General features: G+C 37.5%; 1 protein-coding gene across 2 annotated transcripts; it reads right to left on the bottom strand.

The window, feature by feature from the left end:
• Nucleotides 1–1571: 1571 nt before the first annotated feature.
• Nucleotides 1572–12837, bottom strand: LOC579857 (betaine--homocysteine S-methyltransferase 1). 2 transcript variants are annotated; one of them, XM_030999548.1, is made up of 9 exons: nt 12707–12837; nt 7868–8050; nt 6940–7058; nt 6329–6523; nt 5679–5826; nt 5089–5277; nt 4591–4721; nt 3389–3483; nt 1572–2721 (listed from the first exon to the last, which is right to left on the bottom strand). In XM_030999548.1, the coding sequence occupies exons 2-9, from the start codon at nt 8010–8012 to the stop codon at nt 2640–2642; spliced, it is 1104 nt and encodes a 367-aa protein (XP_030855408.1). In that variant the 5' UTR covers nt 8013–8050; nt 12707–12837; the 3' UTR covers nt 1572–2639. The 2 variants fall into 2 exon arrangements, with proteins under 2 accessions (XP_030855408.1, XP_030855407.1); XM_030999547.1 differs by having other exon boundaries at nt 7868–8032.
• Between the last annotated feature and the right edge of the window lie 328 nt (nt 12838–13165).

The following is a 13165-nucleotide window of genomic DNA, read 5'->3' as shown; positions in this document are numbered from 1 at the left end:
AAGAGACGGTAAAGCCTTTTTGCTAATAATTCTTTTTCTTCTCTATTATATTAAAGAGTAAAGATCATATACTTAAATAAAGTATGGATCAAAATGTTCTTATCAAAATATGTTTAGATAAAAAGGGACAGAATACGAAGTTGAGTCGCGCATTCTCATTGTAGCTGTACTTGGGCGTGTGTTATAAGATTATGTGATGAAACATTGATTTGGGTTTTGAGCGTCCAACGGCGTGATATCCAGGGTCAGAGCCCCCGGGAGCTCCTGTTTTTTCACCGTTTTGTATAGGCACTATTAACTAAAATCCTATCTATTTTACTTACAGATACTTCTTTATTGTTTCATAACATGGAGTAATACTTTCTTATTTAGTATTATATTTATATATTATATTTTTCGATATCATTGACTACTACTATTAAGTATCTTTAGTAGTGTGCCATTCAAATTTGTCAAAAGTAGCGTGTTTAGACCTTTCCTTCACCTACACGGCCTACTAGGTCTGGAAGGGAAGGGAAGGGCATCATACCCCCCCCCCCCCCACCGACACTCTGGTGATAATTAATTCACTATCCCCCCCCCCCCTTCCTCTCTCTTATTCTCTCTCTCTCTCTCCCTATTTTATCTCGATGGCTCAGTGTAAGCAGTGGTATATAGTAAACGGGAAGTTCCGGGTTCGAAACAAGTCAATGCGCTCGTGCTCTTTGGCAAGGCACCAATCCTCATAACCGAGTCCCTATAGGACTTCAAGCCATCGGTCCCCTGGCTGCTTACCTACAAATATATACATGCTTTGTTAGCAGTCAGGTAAAACTATCATCAATCATCTCTTTGTAGTCTTGAGCTCCGCGATGATTATAATTATGGAGTTCAGGCTTTTGGGCGTTTCATTAAATTGGTACTTACTGGGGGATTTCTGAGAAGGAGTCCTTCTCAAGTCAGGCGTAAAATTAAAAAAGGAATGAAAATTGGGTCCTATTGATACAAAGTTTGGCGTCGGGGTAGAATATGGAGTTGAGGGTGCATTGTGTGGGCGGCAATCTCTCTCTCTCTCTCTCTCTCTCTCTCTCTCTCTCCCTCATCTCTTTCTCTCTCATCGCTAGGCGTTCTATTTTATTGCTACTCTACCAGGAAATTTAAAAAGAATGAAAATTGGGTTGGTCATAGGGGTGCAAAGTTTGGGGTGGGTCCTATGTCTATCAGGGAAGCTTCGGGAGAGGCAGTTATGGTTGCGCGTGGTTTTAAAATAAAAATGGAGGGGGTATATAGCTGAGATCAGTCGTCTGTCTGTACGTGGCTGGTAGCGTTATCCACGAAGACATTTCCCATTTTTAAATACATTCCAGTTTTGAAATGATTTTCAATTTACTTTTAAATGTTAGCTTTCTTGTCTTATTCATACACGATCTACAGTCCCATCCTATCCTTCTCCAATCCCACCATATGTAGAAAAAGTTGATCGCATTCCAATAGGAGATTGATTACACCTATAGCTGGTTTGCATTCCCTAGAAGAGTCACCTAGTGGTAAGACGAGCGAGCTTGGGCACATAATATAGCTCCATTCAAATCTTGATTTCTTTATATATCTATTTATTATGACGGTACATACATCAAATTATTAATCTCAGGTACATCGGAGGCTCAAGACTGCCGAGCCACGGAATTATCTACTGCTTCTTGTCCTAAAAGCATTGGTCCCAAACGAGCATTAATCCTTTGGGGGGGGGGGGGGCTACAGATAGAATATATTACTGGTGACGAGAGTTTTAATTTGACTTGTATTATGTATTTACTGAATGTGAAAATAGAATGTATCATTACTGTCCAAAGATACCTAGAGCAGAAAACGAAACACAGCATAGGTATAACAACCAAAGAAAGTAGCGACTTATAGTCAAGGGGCACTCGGGGCACGTGCTCCTTACAAATCTCCGCTGCCCCGCCCTGCCTCCCACCAAAAAGAAAACTGTAATACTATAAAGCTTGGCACCATCTCTTTCAATGTAAACTCTTTATCTTTTCGCTTTCTCTCACAGAAAAATGGACACAAAATATCAGCAAAATATAATTTAACGCTCCGCTACAATTTTCTCTGATATCTCCCCTCTCTTCCGGTATCCTCACTGAAATCATTTGGTTAAGCCGCTGTAATTAAGATAATACCCCTTCTTTCTTATATGATAATCATCTAAGTTATGTTTACAAGGGAAGGCGGGATTATAAATTTTAGAGCTGAAATTTTCATAAAACTTGCTCATGTGTCTTTAAATTGCATGAAACTTTGTTCTTCAAAATTGCTAATCACATTTGCATTATTCAACTGTTTGGCAAATTGTGTCTAATCAGGTCTCGCCTTTCCCTTCTCATAATTATTGTGTCGATCCGACAAAAACTAACAAAATATTTAGCAATCATCAGATTAATTCACATCTTTAATTCCTGTATTGACATTTATTTCAATAAATCACGTTCTTGTTCACTGTATATCTATTCGTATCCTCCTCCTCTCATAATGGCTAATTTGGCCAGTCTATATATATATAACCCATTAATCAACGAATTCACTCTTTTTTTGGGGGGGGGGGGGGAGCATATATATAGTGTTCGAGAAAGGCCTGTGTTTATGGATGAATGTTGTTAAGAATCCAATGTAGCAAGCTTTGTGATCCATTCACGACCCGCGGCTGGTTTGAGGTTCATCCAGTATTCCGCTGTAGCTCTGCAATGAAAAAAAAAGGCAATACTTTTTTTAATAATAATAATGATAATAGTAATAATAGTAGAAGTTGGAAGCATATAGCACCTTTTCCATTGGATACAAAGCGCTTTGAGAGGCCATTCGATAGAATCTGGCATTATATCGCGATCCGAAAGAAAAGAAAAAATATAGGATTATTAGCAGTATATTCGTCAATATTCCGATTCTTAAAAATATATGCTGTCCTCTTAAAAATGTTTACTTGTTTGAAATAACTTCATGGTTTGATAGTAACAGGTTGGAGGTTAATGATGTAATATAATGAATCAACTATACTGTTTATTGGAATACGTTATGTAATCTCGATTTGATAAATTATTGTTCGATATATCTCAACAATGACATGAGATTTTTAAGGAAGTTATACGCGTCCTAATGCTGAGAATAAAACATTGAGAATGAGATTATTTTTGACTTATAACGATTGAAAATAGGAATACAGGGCAACATGCAGGAAGACTATCAATAACTTGGAACTTATAAGATTATTGATTCATAATGTCTGAGGAAATATTTAAAAAAGTGACAGTCCACAAAACATTTACTCCAAATAATGTTCGCCCCAGCTTAATATGTTATGAATTCTTTCAGATGTGCACATACACCGATTTCTCATAAAGATGTTTACCTCTTTTGTTGGGTTTCTTTATGACTTCTTTTCAATCCTTCGAAATTGTCAAATTGATCTGCACCTGGTATGCCATGTCCTCGTTCAGTTTTGAGCTAGTATAAGTGAAGAGATTACATGAAGTTCAGTTAATACATGCATTATTTTCGGGAAGAAGAACAAAGACAGAAACTATTGACACAATTCTTTGTAAATCTCTAAATGACCCTTAACTAACTTAAAAGGGAAAGTTAACCCTGATATGAAGTTGCTTTTAATAGAAGCAGCAAGTGTGAGGAATGGGTCAATAAAAGTTTGGAAAAAATCCGATAAATATAAAATAGTAATAATTTTTTTGAAGTGGCGATCAATTAAACACGAATTGACATCTTTGTGACATATTTCGCGAGGTTCCCTCTCATTTCCTCTGTACTAAAAAAAATATCAGAGATCTCTTTTTTCCCCTAAAGAAAGTGTTCAATCATGCAACCTAAATATAATTATTGCAAATATGTTTGTTTACAACCCCTGTATATATGAAACAAATCTTTTCCGTCATCAATAACTAAGAAAATTGAAGTTTATGACATTTCTGTACAGAGCAAATTGGAAAGGACTTCGCAAGATATTCTGTTTGACAGAATACAATCTCAAAAATTCATAACTTTCTTATTCTTTATCGGATTCTGCTCAAACTTACACTGATTTCTATCTCTTTTTCTATTTTTATTAATAAAAAATTATTATTCGGTTGGATTAGGGTGAAACAAAACAGTGATACAAAGGTAGAGTGGGGGTATTCACATTTATTTTGTGTTACTATCAAAGTTATTTCCTCAGTCATGCCAGACAATTTTCACTGGCATCTAAAACTACTGGGAGCAGTTTCTCTTTGGACTGCTCAACGAATGGCAAACGCATGTGAAGCTGTTTTCTGTGAATGATACAAAATATATGAAAGAAAAGTATACTGTTGGTCATAGTAAAACATTACATCGAATGACAAAGATTTATTCGTACTGTCCCTTTAAGTTTAAAAGCAAACCATAAAACCATATCATGATAAAATGTAGATACAAAGACTTGCTTGTTTGCTAGGTGCCTTGTCTGTTCCAGACATTGGCGATCAAGGCTTTCCATCTACTTCTATCTCTAATTCTTTATAATGGGACGTTACTTCTATTACCAGTCAGCCCAATGAACAAAGACATGTAGATCAATACCTCTTCGGCTATAGCTCTGATATGATGAGGTTCGAACCCGCAACATCCTCCGATGTACCTAACCCCTAGATCATAGGCACGGCGAGCGTACTTGTGTACATCGATCCTCGTCAAACTACGAGGCTCCAATGCTGAAACATTATTATAGGAAATTTCATTTGATATACAAAATTATAACAATTATATTTATATCATTTTTTTTAAAGGTAGAGGTTAAGTTTGGTATTACACAATGTACCTGATAAAATATTCATGTCCAAGAATTATTGGACGGTGTGGCACGGTGTGCATAGTTTTCATTAAAAATATGATCCTTTATATGCGCTTGTGGAAACACCATGCTTTCTTTTAGAACAAAATAAATTAGTAGATTATTAAAATTACTTTACATATCTCTCTCTCTCTCTCTCTCTCTCTCTCTCTCTGTATCCCGCTCACTATGTGGTTAATGAATCAATTAGTATGCGCATAAGAATTTTAAAAACGATTCTGCCTCACCGAAAGGAAATTCTGGAAGAGCAGTGTAGCCTTTGGGTTCGTCCTTTAGTTCCTGGGTATGAAAGCCAACGGGTTGGATCATTAGATAATTCTGTAGTCCTGCCTCATTAAGGCCTTCTTTCATCTTAGCTATAGCAGCGAGTGCGATGTCTGGATCGTAGCAGCAATTTACTCCTACCACATCGGCACCTGTATGGTTTGGTCAATCATAGTCTTGTCATATTATTGGATGCTCTTCGTACAGCGTGTAATTTATGTACACCAATGTATACAGATTTTATGTTTTATGTTTGGTTATGCATGTAATGTCAATTTTTGTATTATTTTTGAGGTGTGTTCGCATTTCAAACATTGAACGCGGTCTGATGATATTATTATATTCACCGACTGTCGTAGAAATTGAAAATAATATTAACGTCAGTTTGTAAAAAGGAATTTATCGCTTATCACTCATTCATAGGGAAAATCAAAATGATGAACATTTTATTTCATTGATTCAGTGTCGTAATTCCATCTTCCTTTGGTGTGTGTTTATAATTATTACGATAGTTAATCTAAAGTGATTTTAAGCTTGAGATATGGTGCGGTACCTGCTCTAGCCAGTCTAACAGCTGATTGAGCAGGAGCCACGCCCATCTCATCACCAGCCACGCCCATTCTCATAGTACAAGCCACTGGTATCCCATAAGACTTCATCACCTCAATCGCCCATTCAGCTTCCTCTGTGTGCGCGAAAAACTAGAAGAAACAAGTTTAGTGAATCATATTCAGGACCATTTAGAGAGAAAATATAATCGGAAGGTAAAAAAACTTATAAACTTAAAGGCCAGTCTGAAATGAAAAAAAAAACCTTCATAAGATATTTAATATGGGTTAGAAATATTGGTGTTAAACTGGATAAGTTAGAGTTGACATTGAATAAGTATCATTTTGTCCAAATATAATTATTATTGCCTATTTATATTGCACCAGGTTTGCCCAACAACTTTTCAACAAATTTTGAAATGTTGTTTTCTTATCTGTATGATTAAAGATTTATTTTCCCAAATCTTACAACAGTAATCAATTTGTGAATATAGTTATGAATAACCAGTAGTATGAAACAATGTTGCCAAGGACGGCATAGAAGTTCCCAAGTTGGTAAGTTTAAAGTATAGGTGCCCTTAAACGTTTGACCCCTTTCACCGAGAATGAGTAAAACGAAAGAAAGACCGAATCAATATGAAGAAATATTAGTTACCTCACCAAGAAGGAAATCAACCTTTTTCCTGATAAAGACATCACATTGTTTTCTGAACTCATTCTGGACATCCTCTTTCGTTCCCTTCCCATCTTCGTATTTAGCTACAGGTGAGAGGCTTCCTGCGACCAGGGCGTCGCCTTCGGCTGCTACTTCATGAGCGAGATCACACGCCACCTCGTTCACAGATTCCCACTGTTGAGGAGGTGTAAGAACGAGATGAAAGAAAAGCAGTATATACGTCTTGATTCAGAAATCAAAATGATACCCAGTAGTCAGTGAAGTATTTATGCGGGGCACTTACACAATCCAAAGAGAGAGAGAGAGAGGGGGAGAGGGAGAGAGAGAGAGAGAGAGAAAGAGAGAGAAAGAGGGGGAAAAGGAGAGAGAGGGAGAGAGAGAGAGAAAGATGGAGAGAGAGGGGAGAGAAAGAGAGGGAGAGAGAGAGAGAGATCATAGGAATGAAGAGGGGAAAAGGGAGAAATGGCGATAATGGCTATAGGGCAACTGAGAGGAATTTGGGCACATGAAAATAAGAAAATTTTAATATTTCAAAAACATGCACAATGTATTTCATTCCCTATTACATAATATTTTGGAGTAAAACTTACATTAACGCTACCATTTTCTTCAGAACATTGGATTTTGAGTCTGTCTTCCGAAGCATAGAATGTGAATGTCTGCATGATATCAGCACCAGCTCGAAGAAACTCACGATGAAGTTGCCTCACTGGAATTAATCGAGTTACAGAAGAAAAACAGGAGTTAAGTGTAGAAAAGAGACAGAAGAGCGAGTAGGAGGAGAAAATGATCTAAACGACGAATGATTAATTTGTTTGAAGAACCTGATCAATATGAGAGGGGTAGAAAAGGCTTAGGGAGTGTCTCTTTAAAAAAAAACGAAATAAGATTACATTGCTATTTTCAAAACTTGAAACAGGTAATCTCTAATGATGAGAACAAGATGTAGAAAGATACATAGGGAACTGAGCCAAAAGTGCTACGGACCAACTTTTGACGAAAACAAAATAGTAAAGGATTTTACGCGGACATAATGTTTTTGTCTCTCTCCGCCCTCCCCCACCCCCTGGCTAACAAACCTCAGTGTCACAGCCGAATCTACTCCACTCCAAATCGACCTATTCTAAGGGAAGGCCTACAAAAAAAAGATTGTATTGCCCTTTAGGCTCCAAAACATGGGTCCGTCTGTCGAAATCTTTTTTCTTTTTCTTTTTTAATTTCCTCTTTTGGCTGATATTTCTCAGTTTTTATTGCTTTGATACATCTTTTTTCTAAAAAACGGTAAAAAAAAATATATTAAAAAATAAATAAAAAGCCGACCGTAGATTTCAAGATTTTTGGGTCGGTCGCAAAGGGCCATACAACATCTTTTTTAAAGGTCTAATGTTCGATCTATTGGCTGATAATAAAATATGATACTTCCAGCAATGAATAAGAAAATATCGCTTTGGCTTCCAATGGTTATGAAATTAGAAACCAAAATAAAAACTATCATACACTTGTTTGTTGAAATCTTACCTGCACCAGGGTATTGTATACAGGCTTCTGGTGTCCATTTACCAGCCATGACATATCCCCTCTTCTCTAAGGTCATAACAAAACTACCATCACCAACCACAGGACCTTCTGCCAACCTCTCCAACAATCCTCTGGATGTAGACATCGTCTCGATAACCACTCGCTCTACGAAAAGACATATAGCTCAAAGACGTATAATAATTATCTCAAATCTAATGATAACGAATGATAATGAAATTAAATTAAAAGTTACAAGTATGTAAGATAGTAATGAAGACTAATCATCTTTCTATAACAAAACAATCAACTATAATTTACAAGTAGATATAATGTTCTTTGACAAGACATTAATGCACATTTGCCACTCTCCATCCAGGTGATGTAAATGGGTACCCGGTAGGAAGAAAATAATATGTCCGAGCGCCTTTTCAGGGCCGCCCGGCTTATGTCACTAAGCAATACAAACACTATATAAATGTTATTATTATTAGGCCAATCCTTATTATTGTTATCATAATTGTCATCATAAAATATGAATTCCGGATTCATATTCATTGCCCAAGAGTAATTAATGATGGAGAGACAATTAGTGCAAATGCAAATCTTGTCTATTAATTTCTTCAACTTTATCCTAATCCATACACCCCTTTCCAAAACTCAATGGCCCGAATTCACAAAGGAGGTTTGTCGACAAACCTCCTTTTGTTATTTACAAACCATGTGCAAAAATTCTTGAAAACATACAGAATTGTTCAGATGCACTTTTTCAAAATAAACATTACTCGAAAAGGGACACGAACTGATGAAGGCGCAAACAGAATGAGTACACAAACATACTCCGCAACACCTGTATAGCATTCCTAATCATAATGATTAATATTTACTTTTAGAAAGCAACCCTTACCAAACAAAAGTATATATTAAGTATACATCAACGAGACAAAGTACATTTCCAGCCAGTTATACAACCTTAACGCAGACAAAATATACTCTAAGCTTGTTTGGCGATCGAAGTGCAACTTTCGGCCCTATATACTATGCATTGAATATTCGTCGCTGAACCAAGAAGGCTAGTAACTTCTTGGCTGAACATGAGTTAACATTGCCTTCACACAAACAAACAAATCGCTTGAACTAGCTGAACCCCAAATATTATGTTACGACAGTGTATATACAGTTTGCGGTATGACGTTGATTTTTATAATGAAACATAACATTTGTATTGGAAAAAAAGTTATGACGAGACGGTTGAGGTATTCTTCGAATAAATCAAAATATACAGTAATGAATAAACGAATAATTCATTCGTTAATTATTTACTTACTGCCACAGAGTACATCGTATAGATCTAAAATTATGGGAATGAATTAACAGGCAATCATTGTCAGAGGCGCGTCCAACTAGAGGGCATCTCATTTAGTCATTTAGGTGGATAAAAAACGAGTTAGGGAATCAAGGATATATGAGAGGATCGTATCACATTGTTTGATTGGCATCTCCTTGATTCCCCTATTCGTTTCCCTTCTTTCACCCCCCCCCCCCCCTCCCCCTCTCTTCAATTGTTATGGCCCTATAGCTGACTCGTGCCCTCCCATTACTACGCCACTGGGTGAAGTAGTATTTTTTTATTTTATAATTTCTATTCTTTTGTCAGGGTAGCCCATTCACCAATAAGTAGTGGTCTTCCATGGGGCCCTCCACAAACATGAACATATTTATTTACATCAAAAAGCATAACTTGTATAAAGAACAGTTAAATTAAAATACGTAGTACATTTAGAAATATATGATACAGCAATAATAGACGAGGCAAAAATAATACTCGTTTGCAAAGTAAACATATATCATTAACCTATTTCAACAGAATGAAGCTACGAAGCTGTATGAAACTGAAATCCATTGTGAAAAATGTTTGGGAGTATGAGAATGAATGGCTAGGACTGTCTCCGTTTTAGCGTTGAGGGTGTGTTATTTTCTCATCTGATAGGGCGCCTGACCACAGACCTCTAGTGGCGTACCTGGGGTACTCCGTCAGGGGGGGGGGGGGGGGGGGGGGCAAGCGATCGAAACAAAACAAAACAAAAAAGGCGATGCTAATTTTCACTTCTGGCGAGCGAGCGAGCAAAAAAATATATTTAAGTAACGTTTGGTATATAAATCGGTATTGTTGCAACTCTGGGGTGGGCACATTCATTTTTTAGCCACGTTAATTTAATTTTTGCAAGCGAGCGTAGCGAGCAAGAAAAAATCCCTTCTTTTTTAATATTTGCCACTTAAACTTGGTCCAATATTATTGTCCCATGCCGGGTGCGGGAACAATTATTTAAATTGTGTTTAGGGTGATTTTATACCCATTTTAGCTAGCGAGCGAAAATACACCTTTCTTTTAATGAATTGCGATATAAAACTTGTTTCATTGTTGCGGGTCGGGGTGGGCACAATCGTGTGTAAGGCAATTTCAATCCCATTTTGGCGGGCAGGCAACCCCCCCCCCCCTACATTTCTCTTTTTAATGATATTGTAGCAGGTCAGTGGTGGGCACAATTCCACGAGCTAGCGAGCGAAAAAAATCACTTCTCTACGGTGAGAACATGGTACATAAACTTGATTTCATTGATCCATGTCAGAGACATGATTATTTAAAGCGATGTTATTTTTATTTTGGCGAGCGAGCGTAGCGAGTGAGCCAAAAAAAATTTATGATTTTTCGTTCATAAATTTCAGGTTTTTTTGTTGCAGGTCAGGGCTTACACAATTATGTCTAAGGTGATGTTAATTCCGTTTTGCCGAGCGAGCACACCAAAACTTCTTTGAATAATGTTTGGTACATAATTATTAACTAGTAATGTTCTTGCAGGTTAGGGCGGGCACGTTAGCGATGTTAATTTCATTTTGGCGAGCGAGCGTAGCGAGCAAGAATAAAAAAATCGCTTCTTTTTTTAATAATAATATGGCCAATTAAACTTGGTTCAATTGTCCTCAATGAATTGGTACATAAACTTTGTGTCTTTGTTGCAGGTCGGGGGTGGGTACAATCGTGTTTAAGCCAATGTCAATCCCATTTTGGTGGGCAGGCAAAACAAACTTAATGATGATTAGTGCATAATTTTCAGTTTTTTTGTTGCAGGTCGGGGCTTACACAATCATGTTTAAGGTGAAGTTAATTCCATATTGGCGAGGGAGTGTAGCTAGCGAGCAAACCAAATTTTCTTTGATTAACGTCTGGTACATAATTATCAACTGGTAATTTGTTGTAGGTTGGGGTGAGCATGTTTGTTAGCGATGTTAATTGTAAAGACAGCGTAGCAAGAGAGGGTAAAACAAAAAACAAATCAACTCATATATCAATCACTAAAATCAATCAATTCATCAATTCTGGCGAGCGAGGAAACAATATCTCTCAAAATAACGTTCGGTGCTTATTTACTGGGATTTTCGTTGCAGGCAAGGGAGCGCACATATTTTGTTAGGAATGTCAATTCCATTTTGGTGAGCGATCATAGCGATGCAAAAAAAAAAAAAATTCTCTTTTAATAGAAATTAATACATAAACTTGTTTTTATTGGTGCATGCAGGTCGGGATGGGCGCAATCGCGTTTAACACGATATCAATTCCTTTTTGGCGAGAGGGCGAAAAAACACTTCCATTTTTAATGATGTTGTTGCAGGTCAAGGGTGGGTACGATTGTTTTCAAAGCAATGTCTATTTCATTTATTCGCGAGCGAGCGTAGCGAGCGAGAAAAAATTAATTAGTCTCTTTTAGTAACATTTGGTACATAAACTGGGTGTTATGGTTGCCATGGTTGCAGGTCGGGTCCAGTCGGGGCAGACACAATTGTATTCTAGGCAATGCTAATCCTTTTCTTTTTTTCAGGGGGACGAGCAAGTGAAAATAATTAATACAAAATAGGCTAGCAAGCAGCTCGCGCCAGCGAAGAGTGTCGAATTTGTTATATCACTTATATTTTCCTACATTCATTTGTCTTTTTCTTTGCCGTATGCGGAATATTTTTCTGTTGGGGGAGGGGGAAAGATGCATAAAAGTTTTTGAAGAAACTCAAAAGCAAAAGGATTGAAGGGAGTTCGAGCGACCAAACTGGTTATGAGGGTACTTTTGCATTTTTTAAAAGTAGAATTGAAGGGATTTGGTATAGGCCTTCACTCCTTGTGAGCTTTGTTAAACATTTTCAGGAAAAAAACTGTACGTTTTCAAAATATCTGGGGTCAATTACTGTCCCCCCCCCCCCCCCCCGGTGCGTACGGCCATGGTCTTTTTTTAAATAATTTCCCCATTTTTTTTTCTTTCCTTTTCTTTTCCCTCTTTCTTCCTTTTCTCTTCTTCTTCATTTTTTTCCCTTTTCCTTTTTTCTCTTTCTTTTCTTTTTTTTCTTTTTTTTCTTTTTCTTTCCTTTCCTTTCTTTTCTTTTCTTTCCCCTTTTTTTTTTCTTTCTCCTTTTTTTCCTTTCCCCTTTTTTTTCTTTCTCCTTTTTTTCCTTTCCCTTCCCCCTTTTCCTTCCCCCCCCCTGGAGCCCGTCAGGGGGCACTCTGCCCCCTTGCCCCCCCCCACCCCCCTCAGGTACGCCAGTGCCTCTAGTGCGCCTGACCTTGACACGTAAACAGTATATAGGCAGTGTCAGTGGACTATTGACCGGTAAGCCTGTTAACAAACAACCGCTCGGCAGTCCATTACAAATACAATGATTTCAGCATGGACCTTCATAGGCCTTATAGGTCCATGATTTTAGTAATGTGATATAGCATGCATGTCTGCGATCCGAATATACAATGATAATTTAAAACACATTACATGTGTACTAAATCATGAATGAAATACTTACATATGATACGATATCAAGTTGTCAGGCACACATAGAAACAACAGCAATCAGCAGTGTCGTGAATACGGAAAGGCTGTGAATACTGTCCGAGGAGGCGTGGCTTCAAATCGGCCTTTAGAAGATAATCGTTGTGAATCATAATAAGGCAGAGACGGCGCTCCGGGGGGAGGGTCATGGGGGGGCACGGGGCCCCACATTTCAAGTACCCCGATAGTGCCCTTTTTTATTTACATAGGAAAGTGCCCATTTCACTTTGAAAAATGCCCCTATTACTTTTCACCTATGATAAGTGCCCCTTTTATTTTTAATCTCTAAGTGCCTCTTTTCAGGTACGAGAAGTGCCCCTTTTCACTTTGGATAAATGCCCCTTTTCACCTCTGATAAATACCCTATACAAATTTAAGAGGTGCCCCTTTTACTTTGACATGTGCCCCTTTACTTTCTAATAAGAGCCATTTA

Source organism: Strongylocentrotus purpuratus, unplaced genomic scaffold (assembly GCF_000002235.5).
Source record: "Strongylocentrotus purpuratus isolate Spur 01 unplaced genomic scaffold, Spur_5.0 spur5_scaffold_5, whole genome shotgun sequence".
In the NCBI taxonomy this organism is placed as follows: domain Eukaryota; kingdom Metazoa; phylum Echinodermata; class Echinoidea; order Camarodonta; family Strongylocentrotidae; genus Strongylocentrotus; species Strongylocentrotus purpuratus.
This window is presented reverse-complemented; position numbering and strand designations above follow the sequence as displayed.

Bases quoted from the DNA above. Each gene is read 5' to 3' on its own strand.
- LOC579857 (XM_030999548.1), bottom strand. From the start codon at position 8,012: ATGTCTACATCCAGAGGATTGTTGGAGAGGTTGGCAGAAGGTCCTGTG. The intron at 6,524-6,939 runs GTAAGTTTTACT...CCTCCTCAACAG, and splicing joins AAGAAAATGGTAGCGTTAAT to TGGGAATCTGTGAACGAGGT. The intron at 5,827-6,328 runs GTAACTAATATT...TGTTTCTTCTAG, and splicing joins TTGATTTCCTTCTTGGTGAG to TTTTTCGCGCACACAGAGGA.